Raw genomic sequence first — 22,183 nt, forward strand, 5'->3', positions numbered from 1 at the left:
TGCGGGCTTTTTATTTCCTTTTCTTTTTTTCTTCCCTTTTTGTTTTGTTTTTTTTGAGTGATTTACATTCATAAGAATGCTGAGTAGAATGCTTATTTCAAATATAATTGTTTTTAAGTTTGCATTGACATTTCCACACTTGAAGGCTTTGTGTGTTAATTTCTTTTGATTGAAATTGATTTTTTTTAATCTGATAATAATGTACATTAGAAGGATTTAATTTGAGAACAAATGATACCAGCTATTATCTGAATCTCCATTTATAGCAGTATTGACAGTCTAGTCTGTTACGCAACGATCAACTCTACTCTGATGACCTAATGTACTCTGATGATAAGTGGAGACACTTTAACTGAACGCTGCAAGTAGTATAGTGTGCTGTACACAAAGTAGATTACTGATAGGACTTGAAAAAAAGAATATTATTTAATAAATGACCTATCCTAGATGAAAAATTGTAAAGAAACGAAAACCGGTTGAAATAGAGAAGGGACACATGAAGGGAGGTAACTTGTGCTCTCTCTTGCTCTCTGTAGAATATCAATGATAAATAATTACAACTACCAAAATATAACAGAAAATGGGTTTTTATGCTGAAATTGCATTTAGAATATGGACATATAAGATCTGTCTGATGTTCAGTTGAAGGCTTTGAGAATGTTGCTTGGTGTAGCATGTATTGAAGTGCTGAGCTATGTGTCCTGTTTAAAAAGGAAGGCGCTTTCGTACAAAAATAAATGAATTCAAGCAAGCATAAGACTCCTGTGTGAAATGTCATGAATGCAGGTACATTACCTATTGATTTACAAGACAAAGTGAAGTGACTTTAATTGAAAAAAAAAAAAAGATATAGCGGAGGGTAAATAAGTATAGTAAGCAAGGGATGCTTATTGTTTTCTAATTGAAAATAACAAGCGTGGGCAGTATAGTGTGTGTTTGTATATGTGTGAAATAATGTTTAATTTATTTAAAATGGTATATTGAAATGGAATTTATCATTGTTACATGCAAAATTTTAGTTACCTCGACAGGGAATTTAATCACCCAAATGCAATATATATATATATATATATATATATATATATGAATGATTAAAAACTGGAATTATCACATTGTGAAATTTATCAATCTCTACATAAGGAGTCGGAAAATAAGTATGCTTTTTGCATGTAACCTGATGACATTCAGCTCATAAATACTGTAAAGAGATAATTATGTCATCATTCTCTCTACAATTAGAATGACATGTGAGAGGGTTCAGGTTGGATATTGAAATGTGCAAATTGACATGCATAACATTGGAGGAAACTACATTTTCCTTCCCAATTTTGCTTTCAAATATAGAATTTGTGAGTTTTCCAAAAATTGAGATGCACAAAATTGTTGCAAATATGTTTGAAAAAATTGTTTCAGTGTAATGTCTTTGATGTTGATTTAATATCCTTTAATTGGAAATGTTTTCTGAATGTTTCATATCAAAAATGATTAAGCAAGGGCACCTGGCTATGAGGGTTTTTGTCTTTTTGATCATGAATAAAATACTTTAAAACTTGAAATGTTCTATGTAAATCTTCTAGCAAGCCCAGACTTTAAATTGCTTGTTCTACCTGGATGAACAACCACAGGTAAACGTTTGCTTTAAAACTTGAATATAGAGTTTTAAGGCTTGCTATCTGATGTGTTGTGTTACCGAGGCCGATTATAGTCTGTTTCTGCTTGACCAATTCAGACAAAATTTGGTGAAACTGTTTCCTGCTTGTAATAAGTTGGTGGTGACCTGGAATATTGGGTGCATTTCTGTTGCATTCAGTGCTAGTTATTGATTGATTGTTCATGTTTTGTAGTGGTAGTTTGAGGAGTTGCTGTTCTTGCAAGGAAATATGGAAAATGTACTTGGTTGCATTTGATTCTCTGTAAAGAATAACTTGGTTTTAGTTAAGTTTACAAAATCAAGGAAATTCCAGTTAGGTCTTGTGGCTGTAGAGTTTGTTGATAAGAAAGGCCACTGAGTCGCGGTAAGTCTAATAAAACAAACTCTATACCAAAAGATTTTTCTAAGTCCTCATAGGGGTGGATAGTTAAGGATAGGTACAATGATGTTTTGAAATTTAAAATTTTTTCAAACTTACCTTATTTTGTTGGGTAAAAGCAGTAAAAGAAAGTAACCTGAATAAATAATAACCCCTGTTAGACTCAAATTTGCTATCTAAAGATTGACAGTGGTTATTTGGCTAGGTATTGCCAATATTTATTTTCCCATGTGTTTCATAAGGATGCAAGATTTTATGATGCAGTGTTACTTCTCTTTGATGTGGCATTTTATGAAAAAGAAATGACCTTGTTCCAGTATAATTGGAATCAAACAGGTATCTTCTTAAAATTGAGGGCTATAAGATCTGCTGGAACCTGTCATACAGAATGAGGAACTGATGTAAAAAAAAAATTTGGTTATGATTTTACAGGATCTCTCAGGCTGTGATGATGTAACGTCATGCGACAATAACTCCCAGGGATTACCTACCTCAAACTCCCCACATCCCTCCATTTCATCACTGAGGCCTATCCCCTCCCCAGTCGGATCATCAGGTTCAAGATCAAACACCCCTGCTTCACTTCCAGGTATGTACATCTACATCATTCAGACAGTAACTTACTCCAAAGAGTGAGAAATCATGTAGAGTTGTCGTGTGTGGATGACCACATTGTATTGTGTGTGTGACATGGTCAATCAATTTCCATAAAACCCTGTGTGTTCGTGTATTGTGGCATCAGCAGTTTCTTATCAATTCTGGAGAATGATAATCCGGATTCTGAAAACCTGCAGTGGGGCGATGTGGAAAGCTGGATCAGACTCCGTGAAATCAACAGTATTGGCACATGGGGAAAACAATAAGACAAGTCCCATCTGTCTAGTGTTTAGAATGTTACTTGAAAAGCTTCATTTAGGGTATTTTATGTGCACTTATTTCAGCAAAATTTATATTTTAGCACAGTTACAAGTTTCATATGATTTTAAATACAAATTTTATGATATATAATGGAGAAACACTTGCTAGCGCTGGATTACAATTGCCCTAATTTCTGGATATGTAGTATTATTGGTACACGTACCAGGGGTCAAAATTAACTTTTTCTACCACAGGCTAATTTTAGCGTGTGGGTAAAAAATCTACAGGCTAAAATGAAAACCTACAAGCTAAATTAAAAATAATTAAGCAGTGCTCTTTTTTCATATATATATTTTTTTAAAATCAATGATTTTCCCCATCATTACTGAGTCTAGTGGGTCGACAGGCATCGTTTGGACAAGACACTAAGTTACATCAGTCATATGGTGCAATGTTTAGGTCTCTTGATTATCACACCTCTAATCCACAACCTGTTTACCACAGGTTTAGATCCAGTCTTCCAATTCCATGCCACATCAGGGTTTTCACTAATGATTTTTCAAAGCGAATCCCGGGACTCATGGTTTTATGAGTAGCACGATCACGAGCCCCATGAACGTTTTTGATAATGGTGTACGCTGTAAGCAATGCACTTGTATCATGGCTACAACCCAACCTCAATATGACAATAAATTTAGATAGGACATTCTCATGATTCTGATAAAAATAACTACTGGAAGACTTGGTAAAACATAGACTTAGATATTTTTTTTTTTAGATAAATAAATAACAGAAACCTCATACTTGGAATTCAATTTATTCACCCCTATAGGTGAACAGGACTCGTGGCACATGTCTATATTTTTCATCAAAATGCGATGTCCGACCTCTAAAGCATTTGTTTGACTCCCGAGTTTCTTAAAAACTCGTAAAAGAAAAATCCGGATAGAAACGGTTGTTGAAATCGGTCGTTCATGTAAGCGTTTGTATGATTCAGAGTGCAAGTTTTAAGAAAATCGAATAGCGCATCACCGTATAAAACAGATACGATACGATCATAGTTTGTAAATCACCACTCGCTAAAATTTTCGAGTGTCCACTATTTTTACTCACTATTTTTCAAATGTACTCGCATTTTGCGAGTATTTAGAGCCCTATCGTACAGTGTGTAATGTGTTCTGTGTAAAATCAATACATGCTTTGCTTAAAGATTAGGACATATGTTTACATTGGTTTAGATTCAAATGTTCATTTTTGAAAATTGTTACTGAGAAAAGTGGGAGTGCTTGTTTCCACTGACAGAACTTCATGAGTTGAGAAATGTTTTTAATTATATGCTAGTATAAAGCATAGATGTTGTCTATCTTTCAATGATTTTGAACACCGTTATAATGAAATAAATGATAGAGCAGAATAAACAATCATAATGTCCACACCAATTAAAAACTCAAACAGAGAGATAATGATTTTGAGAATTTCATCCAAGTTAAGTATCTTCATTAAGCAATAGGTTTCCATTAAAGGTAATTGTACTCTCATACCATCAAAGAACCCATGTGTTCATGCAATATTTTTAGACAAAGTTACTTGTCAATTTGTATGAGTGGCATGTTATTTTCAGAATTTGTGTGAGTGGGAATTGGGTTGTTGATAAGGATCATCCTGTACTGAGGGTTAAGATAAGGGCATTGAGCTCAATAGACCTGAAAGACAATGGCTGTCCTGATGACAGAGTTTAGGAAATTGATAGACTGTTTGGTTAAGTATTTATAACTAACTTCCGTGTATTGAGGAAATTTAATATTTTGGCACAGATAGATCTGGTTACTCATTGTAGGTGTAGATTCAATTGTTTTGCCAGTCAAGTAGCATTAAAAGTCATTGTGTCATAGAGAGAGAGAGAGAAAAATAAAAATTCACAAGTCACAATGGGTGATTTATTTACTCGATTGGATTACTCTTAGAGAACTGACCTTGGGACATTGTTCAGAGAACTGTGAATTCATTGACGTGTGCAGTACAGTTCCTTTGTATTGGTACTCTAGTTGGCCAATGTCTAAAACTGCACCTGATTACCTGTAGGGATTGTGTAAGCTGACAGGTCAGGATATACATTATACCTATGTTTAATGAGCATTTAATCCTCCAATTTCTCCCCTTGCCATTGTTCTCCAGACAGGTAAATTCCATTCATGCTCAGCTGAGGCTCTCTGGTGTTGGTTTTCCCCTGGAACTATTAATAACCTCACTATCACTGCCAGCAACTGTAAGGTCAGAGGTTATGTTGACATCTGGAAAGCTATAATGACTTAGTGAGGAAGATTTATTGCCTTGTCTGTGGAGTGACTTACCTAATGCTAATAAAACTGATAGGATTATACTACAGGAGCCAATATTGGACCAGAGCATTTAGCAGTGATGTATTGCAGAAGCTCATAAAAAGGGATGTTTTTTAAGAAAGCTGGAAAATGCCATCCTCAAGTTAATTGCTACTTGGGGAGAGTGCTGCTCTTTGATGGAGATTACAGAAATGCACTTAGAACAAGTTCAACAGATTCTGTAGAATAAAGTGTATCAGATGTAATTGTTTGTAAACAATGCAGCCTCGAGTTAGAGAAATAAATATGCTTATGAATTGAAAATTCTTACTGTACAAGTAATTATGGCAAAGTGCAAGTTATCAAGTGGAAAGACAGGTGCTGTGGAGTGCAGATACAACCAGATATATTTTATGAATGACATTTAACAGACATTGTTGGTAATGAAGATTGGCAATGACTTGGGTAATATTTAATGCAAGTAAACAGATGTACTCGCTTTATGCAATGTGATGTTGGAGGGATATATGCTGTAAGGAGATGTTTTATACAGTGAAAACTGTCAAGTCCAATGTGCACTAGGAGACAGATTCCAAATTAAGATTGCTCGGTGTAAAAGAGCATAGAAACATGCGTGTGATATTTTATTAAATGGCATGATTTTGTTTTTCAGGGACCCAGGCAGGCAGTCCTATGCCCCCTCGCCCTCCCTCACAACATGATAGTAATCAGAGTTCTAGGATGACACAGTCACCTATGGCTACTAGTAAGGACACAATTTATTCATATAATCTGATAATTTATTGGCGTAAAAACTTGCAAAGTATCTAATATTGATGGGTCACGATATATGATCCATGTTTTGAGATATTGCAAAGTGGGAAGGATGTTAAATAATGATATAGCCCAGCTGGGAATATTACACGTTCAGATATCGGAGTTTGGAAAATTGATGACGATATTTAGCAATTGATGACGATATTTAGCAAGAATGTTCCTTAGAAAAATCACACCTTTAAAACACGGGAGCATCATACAGTTCAAGATTTAAATACAATGTATATTTATAGGTTATAATCAACAAATGATGCCCCCTCCCATGGGCCCAAATCAAGTGAATTATGGACCAGGTGGGGGCAAAATGGTGGGGAACATGCCTGGACCAATGAACCAAGGGTTTCCCCAGTATAATTCTCATTATCCACAAGGTAAGTAATGAGAAGGTGTCCTTTAGATATGCAGTAATTAATGAACTTGAGGCTTCTCTGGGTAGCATAGATTGTTAATGTTAAGATGGATACTTGTACAACTTTTTAGCAATACTTTGTAAGGTAGATTGGGGAAAACCGTGCTGTGTTTGAAATGCAGGAATCGAAACTTGTTTAATTTTTCTTTGTTTTTTTTAGGTAACTATTCAGGTAGACCAGGAATGCCCCAAGCTGGTGGAGTAATGCAGAACTACCCAATGTACAATGGTCCCACCCCAGGGGCCCCCAGTGGAGGTGCTCCAAACATGTACAACAACATGCCTATGAACAGAAATTCAAACTACAATCCATATGGAGGACAGAACAACATGATGAGTGGTATGAGTAATTATAACAGTGGAATGTCAGACATGGCTAATGGACCAAGACCCCCGACCCCGGGAACACCTGGGTCAGGAGGGTCAAATTCAAAAAGTGCGAAGGCTGCAGCACAGGCAGCATTGATTGCGGCCGCAAGTCAGCAAAGAGTACAACAGCCAACTGGTCGCTCAAACATCCCTCCTGCACAAGTGATGTATGGACAGAGTGGACCCCACCCAGTATATCCAGGGGGGATGACAAACTCTCATTCTCCAGTGCCTAATTCTGTAGGACCCAATTCTATTATGCCAAATTCTAGTAGTGCACCCAATATGTCGGACTCCTCTGTTACACACAATTCTCTACCCCCCTCACAGGATAGTAGTAATCCTCAATCAAACGGCCCGCCATCAAATTCGTATGGATCCCCTTCATCTGTGTCCTCAACCAATGAAAAAATGCCTTCACAACAAAACATCCCTCCATCTAAAAAGCAAAATATGCAACGAGACTCTAGTATATCATCCAGCTCAAATGACAATGTGACATCTTCATCAGAAATGACTGCTAGTAATAATAATGACAGTAGTGTTCCACCTCAGTCTGGTTCCATGGACTCTAAAGAACCACAGTCAGGGACCCCACCCAATCAAGGACTACCCCCAGAGAGTTTGGGGGCAGACAGCAACCTGTCGTCGCTAACGGACACTTCCTCTCAAGGAGGAGATGTGCTGTGTAATGAACAAAAGGATGTAGAGATGCCTTGTATACCTGACCAGAGTAACTTGCCACCCAATGCAATGAAGCAAGAAATGCCCATCACAACTACAGCAACCACGAACACCATGGGTAAGATTCAAAGAGGGATAACTACGGGAAAACCGAGAAATTGTCTTAAAATATTCTAGATACTTTGCAAAGCATTTAAGATTTGTTGCTAAAAGATCATGATGATTATTTTCTTAGAAATTGTTTTTTAAATTTAAATAAATTTGAGATTTCAGTAGATCCACAAAATTTAAATGAGGTGGGGGAATCTGATAATTATTCCAATTTACACTAGTTTTCTTCATTGCACTAGGAATGTGCAGAATTTAAAGTTGCATTATATTGAAGTAATAGATGTCGGTATATATATATATATATATGTATGTTTGCTTCTTTTTTTGAAGTTTTAAATAGTAGTGATATATTCACCACACATTGCTCTTTGCCTTGACTCGTGATGTTTAAAGGATTTAATGTGTTTTACCCTTATAGTTGAAAAGAATGCTGCTGAGAATATATGTTTCTTTTCTTAGAGAAAAACATAGTGACCCAGGTGAACACTTCTCCGGTGATGAGCACAACGGAGGTATCCAGTGACGGCCATGGTCACATTCTGGCCAACCCCCAGCAACAGCCTGCCCCACCCAACCCAATGCCTACCCTGGAGGAAGCAGTCCCAGATAAAAAGAAGAAAGTGAGTCTTGTGGTTGCATTGAATCATAATTTGTGTAATATAACCAGCAAACCAATCATTTGGCTTCGTATGTTTTAATTTTTCAATTGGACTTTCTTTTTCCCTACAAACTGAATTTTAGATTTGCATGAATTCACACTTCCAACTATTTTATTCTTGGTTGTGAATTTTCTAATTTTATTTCTTTTGTTTTGGTATATTATTTTCCATTAATCTATTAAAATAGAAAGTTTAAATTCTGTAGAAAAATTAAGAATGATTGGTTTTGAACTCATTAAGTGTGCTTTAAGCAACATGGTTGTGGCTGAAGTTTCCTTTTCCTATTTCCAAATGGTCTAACTCTACTTGTTCTGCTAATACCAGAGTATGCACATATTTTGGATGAGCCCAGTTATCAACAGGTTTTCCCTTGATTTAGTAGCTTATATGCTTCTACTGTGGAGTTTGATTTTTGCTAATGAAAAATACAAGGCCTTCCCTTCATTACAAGAACAAAGATCTGTTTCAGTTTAATCTTATATCTCCCACGCTTTATATAACCCAAGCTTATTATTTGTATTATTAAATTTTTTTTTTTTAATTTACCGTACTTTTTATTAAAAAAAAAAAAAAAAAATCAAATACAGCCAAAAAAAGAAAATTGATTTTCATTGTGATGGACGCAAGAAGGCAGGTAAAAATGGTGGTGTGTGTGTTCATTGTAGGAGGGTGTAAGCTCACATCCACCTACCCCTGCTAGCTTGGTTGCCCCCTCCCCAGGGAGTGCCAGTGTCTCGTCGTTTCATGAAGAGTTTGACAATATAACCAGCCCTCCCATTGGTTCTAACTGGGCTAACCAGACCGTAAGTCACGTGCACATAATGTGGGTGTGGTCATTTTTTGCTGTCATATATTTGTTGGGACTTCGGTCATTGTGGCTGTATTTGCATTGTAACCTGTTGGCATTCTTTCCTTGCAATATAATTTTTGTATACTGCCTGATTATGTGGTATTGTTTCCCATTTACCACATCTTGCACTTAATATTATGAACCATCTTTTGTTGTCTTGGTATAAGTGCTGCACAAGTATATTATTACATATTTTTAATTGGTATTAGAATTATATAGCTTAGATGTATTTAACTAATATTTCAGATTGACATGATAGATGCCATTTAGAATTTATTTCTTTGAGGTACTGGAATATGAATTATGTGTACACTATATAATATTTTCCCCTCAAGATGTTTTATGTCCACCATGTCTTTTCTTTTCTTTTTTTAATTGGTGTTTATCAGGGTATTTTTGTCTGCAAACAAATTTTAAGTGAAAGTGAGAACTACTTGCTAATTCATTTTCTAAAAGGAAAATTTGTTTCAGTTTACAATTTTTAGCTTGCAGGACAAATATTGTGATGCCCTTGTTCATGGCATCCGTGGACAATACGAGAAATATTTTTTCAGTGATACATTTGTATGAAATTGACCTACTTTTTTTCATGAGTGAACAGGTCTTATTTTTTGCAAAAGGTTTTTTAAATGGTCCATTTCCAAGCAACTATTAATCCTGTGTGATTCAAACTTGAATGGATGTACCTGTGGATTTTCACAATGATTCAGATGGTGCACCTGACCTACATTCTTTGAATGAGTGAAGAAGTTTCAATTATCAATATTTTCAGCATGTTTATTCTTCAGTTAATGAAATTTTATGTCGTTCAAAATTGCATGGATGATGTATATATTGATGCACACAACTTCTTAAGAATTTTAACTGACCGGGCAAGCTCTGCTGTCCACTGACAACTCTTGTTTGTAGTTTTGCTTTGTTAATACAATGATGACTATTTACTGCTTAGTAGATTTTCAAATATACAGTCACAATGTAGTGGCATAAAATTTTACCCATCTGATTATCTGTGCACACCAAAAATATGCAGCAGTGAGGAAATTACATTTACAATTGAAAAGGAAAGTTGAGATGTGTATAGCTATTTCTTTTAACTTAACCACACTTTTTTTGCATGTTAAGTATTGTATTCTTGTTTTCTTTCAATTCGAAATGAAGTTTTAAATAGTGTCGAGTGAGTGTACTTCATCTTATTTGCATTGTTGCATAAAGTATTAAGTTTTCTTGTGATTAAGTTGTTCCGTCTTTTTTTTTTTTTTTTTTTTTTATTATATATGATTTATGAATATTCTTGTTGGAATCTCATTTCATCTCCTCTTTGCAATATACAGAGTGTGGACTTGCTTTATCATTGTAGAAGGGAGGTGACGTAAACAAACTGTATGAAATGGGCAGTGAACCGGACCGCCGTTACTTTCTGAACCGCCTGTTGAGTTTCCTGGAGGACAGAAATGCTCCTCTGAACAATATGCCATCTATCAGCAAACAACCACTGGACCTGTATCGGCTCTATCTGCATGTACAGGAAAAAGGAGGGATGGTGGAGGTAAAGGATGGGATTCATTTGGAATTTGCATGAATGTTCATCTTTCTCAAATTTTGAAAAAGCTAGTCCCTCTCCTTTATTACAGTTGATCTCTGAAGAAATCGCCCTTGACAATTTGCAATAGTGACAGCTTTAAAATCCTTTGGCCATATTGTATATATCCAAAATAAATGGAAGTTTGGATTTGTGGAAATTCTGTTTTATTTTTATTCCAAGCAGGATAACTCGCTTCTATGAAAGGAAAGTTTGTTTATGTGTGTATGTGTATTCCTTGCACAGGTTACCAAAGCAAAGAAGTGGAAAGAAATCTGTGGTCTCATAAACATTGGTAGTTCAGCCAGTGCTGCATTTACACTGAAGAAAAACTACATCAAATATCTCTTCCACTACGAGTGCCAGTTTGAGCGCGGCGGCATGGATCCTGGGCCTATCCTTGCTCACATGGAGGCACAATTGGCTCAGAAGCGCGAGTCCAAGAAAAGCCGCGCACCCTCACCGGGTAAGAAGGAAAAAGGTCTGAAATATTTTTATCTCTTGGTGTGTGGATGTTGTCCTTGCTAACATAGGTAGGCGTGATCCCTTTAACAATATTTCTATAAAGCTTTCCTCTTTCACCAGTCTCTTGTGTTTTTGCTGATCTTTTTAGGACCACTATATTGGTCCCTTTGAAAAATAAATATTTAAGAAATCAACTTTGTTTCCATGAGTTTTTGAAATAGGAAATTGAAATACTCCATTAAGCTTGTTGTCTACAAGGAACATTTATGCTAATTTTAGTGCCTTTGTCTTCTCTATTATAACTCTATTATAATTTACATCAGTGTCCTTTGCTTCAGTGGTCAAGATCAACCATTTGAGAATTTAAGGCATATTGTATTTATTAATAGTGAATCCTAATGCAGAAAAACTCTTCTTTTTTTTCCAGCTGGATCTCAAGGTTCTCAAGATGCATTTAGGCCACCAAGTAATTCTAATGCTAATCAAGGAATGGATGGATTTCCAGGAAATATGCCTAATCAGGGCTATGACCCTAACATGGGCCCTATGATGCCTGGCATGATGCCACAAGGACAAATGATGAACAACATGATGCCACCCAATTCTATGGGTGGTATGGGCCATCAAATGATGCACCCCGGAATGATGGGCAATAACTACAACATGAGACCAGGCATGATGAATCCCAACATGATGCCACACAATAACATGATGGGCATGCCCCCTGGTGGCAACATGGGCATGTCCCAGAACAACATGGGCATACCTGGCAATAATATGGGCATGCAGGGAGGTGGTGTGCGGATGCCCCATGGAAACAACATGGGCATGCCCAATAGCAGCATGGGAGGCATGAATTCTGGGAACAACATGGGAATGCCTCCACAGAATAATATAGGTATGGGACATGGAAATTCTATGGGAATGCCTCCTGGGAACAACATGGGTATGCCACCACAAAATAACATGAGCATGGGGCCTGGAAATAACATGGCGGTGCCACCATCTGGAAATCATATGCCCATGCCATCCTCGAGAGGAAACGTGCCCCCTTCTTCGACAAATCAAGTGATACCTCCAGTGAACGGTGATAGCATCAGCTGCCAGGACCCATTTGCAGATGATATGAATAACAGTGGTTTCATCAATTCAGGACAACCAAATTCTCAAGGATCAAGTTATTCTGGCATGCCACCTAACAGTAGTGCTGGAAATTTTAAACCAAATATGCCACCCAATAGCATGGCACAAAATGTCCCTTCAAGTACTATTTCACAAACTTCAACACCTTTGAACTCTAGTATACCTTCACACAATAGCATGGGCCCAAGTATGATACCAAACAATATGGGACCCAATGCTACCCCATCTAGTATGAGCCCAATGTTGTCTGGTTCTGGAGCATCGAATGTACCACCCAACAGTATGGGACAGCCTATGCCCCCTAGCAGCATGTCACAGTCTATGCCTCCAAATAGCTCAGGCGCAGGACAGCCATTGCCCCCTAGCAGCATTGGGCAATCAATGCCACCCAGTAGCACTGGACAACCCATGCCTCCTAGCAGCATGGGTCAGCAGATGCCTCCAAATAGTGTTGGTCATTCTATGCCACCTAATAGCATGGGACAGTCTGCTCCTGCCAGCAGTATGGATCTTTCTATGGCAAACACAAGTGTTCCTCCAAATAGTGTTTCACATGGTATTATGACTCAAAACAATATGTCTCAAAATCTTCCCTCAAATGTGTCCATGGGCATGACACCTAGTTCTATGCCACAGACTTTTAATAACAACATGAGTCAGTGTGGTCCACCCAGCAGCATAGGCCAAAGCATGCCTCCTAATTCTTCTTCACAAAATATGCCTAATTTTCAGCCAAACATGGAAAATCCTATGTCAGCCTTCACACCGGAGTCCTCCATACCTTTCTCCAATTATCAGGCAAACAACTCGCAAGATGGAGACCTTTCTCAGGGGTCCACATCCAACATGAGCACCCCTTCCTTGTCCTCCGGGAGGAATTTTCCATTTGGTGAAAATCAGTTCAATAAGCCTGAAAGGTAATTTAACGATTAAAACACAAATACCATTAACTAAAGGATAATATATGAAAGGGACTTGATTTGCCCTTCAAAATCAAAAGTTGTGCTAATGTTTCAAAATCAAAAGTTTTTCTTTAAGAATCTGATGTTGCATTCTGACTTTATTCTCAATTTGATCAAAATGATGCATTAATGGAATTACAGTGTTTTGTCTCCCATTTTCTGAATTTTTCTTGTAATGGCTGGTGACACAATCTTTATTATACAACAATATGTTAAGCAGAGGCTTTAACTTTATATTAAAGCTATTGATTGCCTTTCTAGTACTCTGTGTGGAATCATTTGAATTTCTTTTTGAAGTATTGAAATTTATAGTTTTACTGAGGCCAAGGAAGGCTATTATCATATATAATCCTTTCAGAAATATATTTTCATGATGATGAAATGAAAGTTTCATGATAAATTTTGTTGGACAAGTGGATTTAAGCTATTTTTTAAAATTGAATTTCAGGTTTGACTCCCCAAATCCTGTGCAATCTGTCACCCCCACACCAACCCCACCACCCCAACGCCAGCCAACTCCACAGTCATCCACCTCATTGCAACAACAGCCCCCCACCCCATTACAGCCACCACCCCCACAAGACTCCACATTCTCACAGAACAGATACGGAAATCAACCACCTTCCATGATGACACAGGGTCCTCAGCCACACATGGGAGGTCCACCCCATGATGCATACACCCATAATTATCCTCATCAACAGGGCTACTCGACTCCCAACAAAATGATGGGAGGACCCCCTGAGCAGTATGGTGGTTTCCCTTCACAATATCAGAATTTCCCAAACCAGAGACCGACCATGAGGAATGATATGGGAATGTATGGCACTCCCAGTAAGAGGTTCCCAGACCAGTATCCTAATCAAGGTGAGAGACAAAGTCGCTGTTTAAACCTTTATTATGGGCACCTGATGGCATTGGATTTGTTGTGTTTGGTCTACTGTCAATTTCTGAGATCACTTAAGTACTATAGGGAAAAATTTTAGAATTCTCTCCAATTTCAACATTGTAAAAAGCATTGAAGAAATTCATATTTGTTATAAATATGTTTGAAAATTTACCTTAAAAGAGTTCAGCTTTAAGATAGATTAGTATCTTTAGATTGCTAAAATTGAGACAATTCTGACGGATTTGTTGACAGCTGGCTATAACTCTCAGCCACCTCCATCCTCGGGCTATGGCTCCCAGCTTTGTAACACACAGTCCTCAGGCTTTAACTCCTCCTCAGGGATGATGGGTTATAATACCCCGCCATCATCGTATGCTGATGGGTCCCATCAAAGTTCTTATATGGGTTATAATAGTCAGCCTTCATCGTATGGAGATGGTTCTTATCACAGGGACAGTATGGGCTTTGATTCACAGGGTATGCACAAGTGTGTAGAGTAGAAGAAAAAAACTACTTGTTAAAGAATTTTTTTGTTTTGATTTTTGATAACCATATACATTGTGTGAAGATCAGAAGCTATTTCTGTTTACTCCAATGTCTGTGGTTTAGGTTTCTCTTTTACTAACGTTTTACTCTTGTACATTTTAAAAGTTTTCTTGATTAAAGTCGACAGTTGTGGATGAAAAGCAAAAGGGGGGGTTGGGAGGGTTAAAAGCACAGATACATCTATACACCTCAAATAAATGGGTCATATTCTGATGCGTTGCAGTTCCACTGTGAACATAAGATCATTAACTCGGTACCCATTCTCTATCTATGATTATAGTAAAAAGCCTTTTTTCAAGGTCAAATGATTTTGCTTCTCGAATCGTAAGTAGAGTGAAATCTCTCTTCAGTTACATTTTAATAATGCTCACTGACAACATCTTCAGAGCCATTTTTGGACCTAAGAAATGCTCATTTTGATGTCATTCCTTTCTTGACTACCACTGCGTTACTGAATATATTGAATGGGTGTAATTTGCAGTGTGAGCATTTCTTACGTTCTTGCTATTTTGAAATGGATTGATGATATTACTTGCACCATTTCTTAAATCGCGGTTCACCGAACATTGCCCTTTTTGGGAAAATTATTTTGACCAGGTCTAAGATGCAAAAAAATTTCTCTGAATGCATCTCGCTTATTTTTTTTATGGCGATTTCAGAATATCAGCAAGATGTATAAAAACAAGTTGCTGAAACAAAAAGTTAAGTTCTGTAAATAGTTATCCCCTGCATGTGCAAAACTGGCGACTTTGATGTGGATTAATAAAGCCAGACTATTTTGAAATATCAATGGTATTGGGGTACATTTGGATACATCAATAATATATATGTATGAAGTTGGAACCCAACAACTTTTTTTCCAGGGAAATTAACATTTTATTTAAGGAAGATTTGCTTCAGATTTGTTTATTGATATGTGATAAAATTTAGAAAATATTTCTTTCCTGGAAAAAGATTGAAATATCAGTTTTGAAATTCCTTTTTCCAGATTCAAGACCGAATAACCAGTGGTCACCAATGCAGAGGTACAGCCATGGTCCCCACAGTATGGGAATGAGTCCAGCGCAGGGCATGCCACCCCACATGGCGCCTGGTCCTTTCCAGAGGGGCCACAACCGGATGTCTCCCACACCTAGTCATAAACAAGGATCCTACATGTCGCCTCCTAAAATGGTACTGCCCATGTTCTTCTGGTCTTTGTGTTTCATAAAATCATAGGATGTTTGATGTTCTCGTGTTACAACTTGTGTAATTACACGATTATCAGCTTATTCATTTTAACACTTTTATTAAGTTACAGAAAATGCCCCCCAATCAAATTCCAAAAAAGGAAATTCCTTTTCCACATGACAGTGTTGAGGCCACAACACCAAATTACTTCAAAAGACGGCGTTTGACCCGATCCGATGTTGGTATGTTGCATGTTCTTGTGATGTGTCTTTTCTGTCCATCACCATTTAATGTTTCATATGCACATGAAATTTGAGCATTTGTTACTTGAAATGGTACTCATCATGCTGAGAGTCAAACAAAAATTACCTCTGTGTTATGATGAAATGCATTTTGTACCTTTTGATATAACATGATTTGTTGTAAGTGAGGTGAATCCCCATGTTTATCCCACCTTCTGTGAATGGATGTAAATTTTGTTTGGCCATCAGACTGTTTCTCACAAGTAGGCAGATCAGACAAAGTTTTGGAATTATTTTTTAAGGAAGACATTCAGAAGTGTTATTTTTTGGCATTTCTTAACATCTGATATATAATAATATCACAGTTTTGAAGTTGGACATCCTAACAAGTAGTAATCGTGTCAATTGGCAATATTTCCCCTCTAATTTTCTTGCTAGATAACAGTATCTCTTCAAAATTGGATGTACCCTGCCTAAAAGTTTTAGTTTTTAGATTTTGAAGCTTTTTATTATTCACTTAGAAATAAGGTGACTTGCATAAATCTCATTTGGTGTACTTGCTTGAATGTCCCAGTTTATATTTCAAAATAGAAAAAAAAAATTCTTCTTTCTTTCTTTCTTCAAGATTTATGCAGGGACATCAGAAATTTGCATGAAATTCTAAACCAAAAAATAAAAGAATTTTTTTTTAATTTTCCTCATTTGGAAACGACTTTTACAAAAAAAAAAGTAAGACCTCGTTATGCTTTTGGACTGTATATAAAACAATGTTCTATTTTATTCAAGCATTCCAAGATTTATAAGTTCCTGGAACTCGAGCAAGTACACTCCTAAGGTATCACAATTTCCCCAACTCGTAGTTAGAGCTTCCTAATCGTCATGCAGGGCTTGAAATTCAGTTGGAATTTGACTTATTAGCTTCAAATTTGTGTTTGAATCATTTTACATTTTCCCCAGTGATGCATCATCAGCTTGTGTAAAAATGTGGAAATTGTGTTTTGTTTTGATTTTTTTTTTTTATTTATTTTTAATATTTGGATCTTTCTTTCTTTTTTTTTTTCTTTTTTTTTTTTTTTTTTTGGTAAATTTTGATTGTCATTGGTCTCATTGGCCAACTTTGTCTTTTGGTTCCAGTCTTTGTGATTAGTTTGAATATAGTGCTTCCTGTTTTTAAGCCCTGTTTGTGTTGTAATAAACAGTAACGCTTCATACATCCAAGTTGTAATCAAGATTTGTCTCTATAGATTTTTCTTGTTCTAACAAAGATAACTCGTGTGTCAAGCTTTTCTCTTCTATACACACATATATATATATATATATCCAAGTGTTTAACATAGTGTGGTTTAACCAAGTATATTTATTATTAATGATTAATCATAATGAGTAGTATCTTAAGTCTTTTGAGAACCAATAACCATTGCTGTAATGTTTCCTCTTTTGTTTTTGCACACGTTTTCGTTGGCAATGCAGATATCACAGATATAACGTTTTATTTCTCTGACTGTACATTGGTTGTCTCACAGATAAGCATGTCTGTATGTTGTTTTAATAAGAACATTAGCATCTTACAATGTGTATTTTTTCAGGTCCAATAGAAGCGTGGAGGGTGATGATGGGCCTCAAGTCTGGCCTGTTGGCTGAGAGTACCTGGGCACTGGATACACTGAACATCCTTTTGTATGACGATGCCACCGTGCAGTACTTCAACCTAGCTCATCTCCCAGGGATGCTAGAAGCTTTGTTAGAACACTTTAGAAAATCTCTGATCTCAATTTTTGGTGATATGTTTGAAGAAATGGAAAAAATGTCTGATGAAGCTGATGAAATTCCCAATAAAAACATGATTAATATCAAAATGGAGGAGAAGGTGGCTGTAAGTGGAGAAGAGTTTACAAATTATACCTACATCTCGAGAAAAGGAAAGGAGGTAAAAATGGAGGAAAATAACCACAAAGGAGTGAGTCCTTTAGACTGTAAAGAGTGGGATATCTACTCCGGTTATAGCTACAAGTATGGGCATTGGCAGTTGGGAGGAGGGGATCTTAGTTCTCATATTGTGCCGTGTTTTGGTAGTTCAAGTGAGAGTAATGTGTACAGAAGACTATTTTTTAGACCACCCATGGAACTAAAGGATAAAGTGAATATTTCAGAAGAGAAAAATTTTGTTGACACAGACAATTCAAAAGACTTGCAGTTGGAGGAAGATCGGAAAGTGGATGATCAGAAAGAAAATGAGAATCAGATAGGAGTGGAAGATCAGAAACAAACAGAAGGTGAGAAACAAATGGCAGATCAGAAAGAAATGGAAGATCAGAAAGAAATAGATGGACAGAAAGAATTGGATGGGCAGATAGAACTGAGGGATTCAATCAAAGTGAAAGAGGAAGAGCATGTTAAGAACCACATAATAAAGAAAGTAAAAATTAAAGAAGAACCCATAGAAGAGGATGAAAAACAACAAGGTATCCAAGAGGATAAGGATTGTGATGTTGAAAACAAAGAAAATAATGGTTGTGATGATGAAAAGATGGATGAATCCATGGAAGAAAAGTCTGAAGTCAAGTCAGAAAATGTTAAAACAGAAATTATAGCTTCTGATGACAATGTCGTCAAACAAGAAAGTGACACTGAAAAATGTACAACGGAGCGAGTCGGTTTAAAACGCAAATTGGAGATAGAGCAGGAAGATGAGGCCTACCAAAAGGACGAGCCTCCGCTTCGGCTCATTAGTGACATGCAGGAGGAACTGGGAAGAAGATGTGTATGTATTTCCAATATTTTCAGGAGTTTGTCTTCTATTCCATCAAACCATTTAGAATTTTCCAAACATCCTGGACTGATGTATACACTAGGGAAATTACTTAAGTTGAATCACCGACACCTACCTCGAAATACCACACGTAAAAAGTTTGATCGTGATGACAGTGAGCTAGAAGACATTTCTGATAGTCACCTTCAACAGAATGATGAGGAGTGGTGGTGGGAATACTTTTCCATGCTACGGGAAAACACTCTTGTGATATTTGCAAACATTTGTGGACATTTGGAGCTGAAGTACTACCCGGAAGAAATTTGTATGCCCATATTGGATGGCCTATTACACTGGGCTGTCTGTCCGTCGTCGTGTGCCACTGATCCTCTGCCATCTACCACTACATCCGTCCTCTCACCCCAGCGATTAGTTCTGGAGGCACTCAGCAAATTGTGCATTCATGAAACAAATGTTGACCTTCTATTGGCCACGCCTCCATTTGATCGCATTGTGCAGTTATTTAGTATTCTGACCAAATTGTTAGCAAACAAGAGTGAACAAGTGACATTGGAGTTCGCTCTCGTTCTTTTATCTTCATTAGTACAAGGGGACACGAGTTGTGCGCGGGCAGTCGCAATGCAGCATCCCTCCATCTCGTTATTGTTAGACTTTCTGGAAACGGCAGAGCACAAAGCAATGACAGTGGCAAACCATCATGGCATCAACGCATTGAGGGAAAACCCTGAAATCATGGGAACCAGTTTGGACATGCTCCGTCGAGCTGCCAACATACTTCTTAATCTGGCCTCGGTCCCAGAGAACCGCCCGATGTTCACTCAGCATCAGCAAAGACTGCTTTCTCTTGTCATGTCTCAGATCCTTGATCAGTTCGTGGCACAAATTTTGTCTGATGTTCTCTATCAGTGCTTTCAAGATGATTTGCCTAGTAGCTAGTACATGTTTGTTATCAAAAGAGCATGAAATTACACACAACAGAAGAAAGTGAACGGTGATGCTTTTGTTTTCATTTGCCTTTTATACTCATTGTAAATTCATCATTGACCATTATTCCATTCCTGAAGATTTCTTGGTGTGTAATATATTGTATTATATATATTAATGTGAAGTTTTCAAAGGAAATTTTCAAAACAAATGAAGTACTGCCCAGACTTGATTGTTCAAGATTCATTGTCGACACATAAATTGCATTTCTTCATCATCATTGAAACAATGTGATAAAAATTAGAGATTTTGAATGTTGTTTCTTCATTTTATTTTTGTATTGTTCATTTTTAAGTGCAACTGGAATTGTGCGTGTTAGAGACAAATGGTTAATTCCACATGTTGTGACAAGTGTATGAGTTTGTTGTATTGTGGTGAGATCATGTTTCAAATCGGTCAGCATATTTCTCCCAGAGATTTGAGACAAAAAATAATTATTATGTTTATGAATTCATTATTTATCTCAGTAGAAACGCATTTCAAAAGGCACAGTATTTAAGCTGGTTTAAATGAGTTGCGTTGTAAATACCACAACTATGTCGATTGTTTGTAGTTTGTATTCATCTGTATCATTTTTGTGCAGAAGCTTTATACTGTACGTCAAAAGATCCAAATAAATGTAAATATTTTAAGTATACATTATAGTTGGTTTTAGTATTCTTTATGGCATCATTGTACATTGTTCAATGTAAGTAATGGGACAAGGCATCGTTGGGTAAATGGGATTCAAGTTGGTGCAAAGGAAGGGTCATGCCTCCGTCCAAGGGGAGATAATTAAGAAATTTCGGGGTAGGGGGGTTAAAAGCCGAAACTGCCTTATGTCATTGAACCATCTTTGCAATGGTTAAATATTGTGACATATATCAAAATACTATATAGTTATAGTAAATAATGGAAGAAAACTAAGGAAGTCAGTGGGATCATACACTGACGAGGTTGTAGAAAAAGTTCTAGTAAGTGAAAATCACGAGGTCATTTGTGTTAGATTTGCCCAGCAGTAGTGTCATTTTAGTGCAAGGTCAGGAGACGGTATTTCACTGAATTTGATGTTTCTGCAATCGCTCCGCGCACTCGTGACAGAAGGACCGCCCATCTATTTGACAAAGTGAATATTACTCTGATGCTAGAAGATGACCATTACATAGCGCTTATCGATTCAGCAGAATAATTAATGCTATCAATTCAATTCATGCGCTAAATACTAATAATTCAGAATTGAAAATATTCATTATTTGAAGAGATCTTTTATTAAATTATTGCTTGCATCAAATTAATGACATCTTCAATTAATTAAAGACATCTTCAATTATTTGAGTTTGTTAATTTGGCGCTCCATACATGTACGCGAGCGGATCATAGGATCTGATTTTAATCAGATTGGTACATGTATCCTTTTTTTTTTCATCCGCATCAATTTTCTCTGGTGTAGCATTCTTCAAAGATTCAATCTTGTAACTCCTAAAAGGATTACAAAATAGAGTTGGGCAAACACGGACCCCTGGACACACCAGAGGTGGGATCAGGTGCCAAGGAGGAGTAAGCATCCCCTGTCGACCGGTCACACCCGCCATGAGCCCTATATCCCAATTGGTGTGCCAAGAATGACCTAACAATTGGTATGAAGCAGTCAGACAACATTTGACCAATGACAGGTTGAATCCGACCCCTTTGCACCAAAATCAATTTATTAGCATTTACCGAGATCTATCGTTTAACGTGAAAGAATCATTTGTGTTTGGTAAAGTAAGGGGGCTAGCTTTGATGGTGAAGAACTGCAAGATATGAATTTTGACATATTTACCGTTAATTTTCTTGTGCTGAAAAACACGTTTTTAATGTCTATTCGAAAATTGTACGGCTGCAAGCTGAAATAAATTTTAAGGAGAGTTGTGGATTGAACTGAAAAATTAACCATAGTGTCCCAAAATCAAGTTTCTGAGAAATCCGTGTGCACGGAACATGTCAGGAATTTCCATAAATTTCAATAATCAGAAATTGTAAAATCCCCGAAATCTGAAGATTCATAAGTCGCGTATTTTGTTTGCTTTTGAATGTAGAGAATCTCTGAGAATACTGCGGGGTCTATTAACCGAAGGTTCAGTATTATCTAATGCATTACGCTGACTGTCCAATAGATCGAATTCGAAATTTATTGACTGGCAGTCGACAATCAGCAAGTCGCAATCACAGGTGCTTGTGGACAGGACTTCCGGTACCCCCCTTCTTGTATTTTTAAATGTTCAATTCCTTGGGTATTTCGGACGTATTTTTAATAAAATATGTAACTTCAGAGTTTATATATTTCAAT

The 22,183-nt window shown here is 36.9% G+C and overlaps 1 protein-coding gene across 27 annotated transcripts in view; it reads left to right on the top strand.

Moving 5' to 3' along the window:
• The window catches only part of LOC125677702 (trithorax group protein osa-like), a 37,196-nt gene extending 16,684 nt beyond the window's left edge, over positions 1-20,512 (top strand). For 6 of the 27 annotated variants that reach the window (XM_056158546.1, XM_056158531.1, XM_056158545.1 and 3 more), the window contains 14 exons: positions 2,463-2,619; positions 5,880-5,972; positions 6,277-6,414; positions 6,613-7,623; positions 8,076-8,236; positions 8,941-9,078; positions 10,483-10,671; positions 10,951-11,185; positions 11,597-13,229; positions 13,723-14,141; positions 14,416-14,640; positions 15,698-15,882; positions 16,004-16,121; positions 17,708-20,512. In XM_056158546.1, the coding sequence (XP_056014521.1) occupies positions 2,463-2,619; positions 5,880-5,972; positions 6,277-6,414; positions 6,613-7,623; positions 8,076-8,236; positions 8,941-9,078; positions 10,483-10,671; positions 10,951-11,185; positions 11,597-13,229; positions 13,723-14,141; positions 14,416-14,640; positions 15,698-15,882; positions 16,004-16,121; positions 17,708-19,827 (6,822 nt within the window). In that variant the 3' untranslated portion in view covers positions 19,828-20,512. The remainder of the gene's footprint in view (positions 1-2,462; positions 2,620-5,879; positions 5,973-6,276; positions 6,415-6,612; positions 7,624-8,075; positions 8,237-8,940; positions 9,079-10,482; positions 10,672-10,950; positions 11,186-11,596; positions 13,230-13,722; positions 14,142-14,415; positions 14,641-15,697; positions 15,883-16,003; positions 16,122-17,707) is intronic. The other 21 variants (XM_056158533.1, XM_056158541.1, XM_056158548.1 and 18 more) reach the window with 17 other exon arrangements.
• The last annotated feature ends 1,671 nt before the right edge of the window (positions 20,513-22,183 follow it).

The sequence above is a fragment of the Ostrea edulis genome, chromosome 3 (assembly GCF_947568905.1).
Source record: "Ostrea edulis chromosome 3, xbOstEdul1.1, whole genome shotgun sequence".
NCBI classification, from domain to species: Eukaryota; Metazoa; Mollusca; class Bivalvia; order Ostreida; family Ostreidae; genus Ostrea; species Ostrea edulis.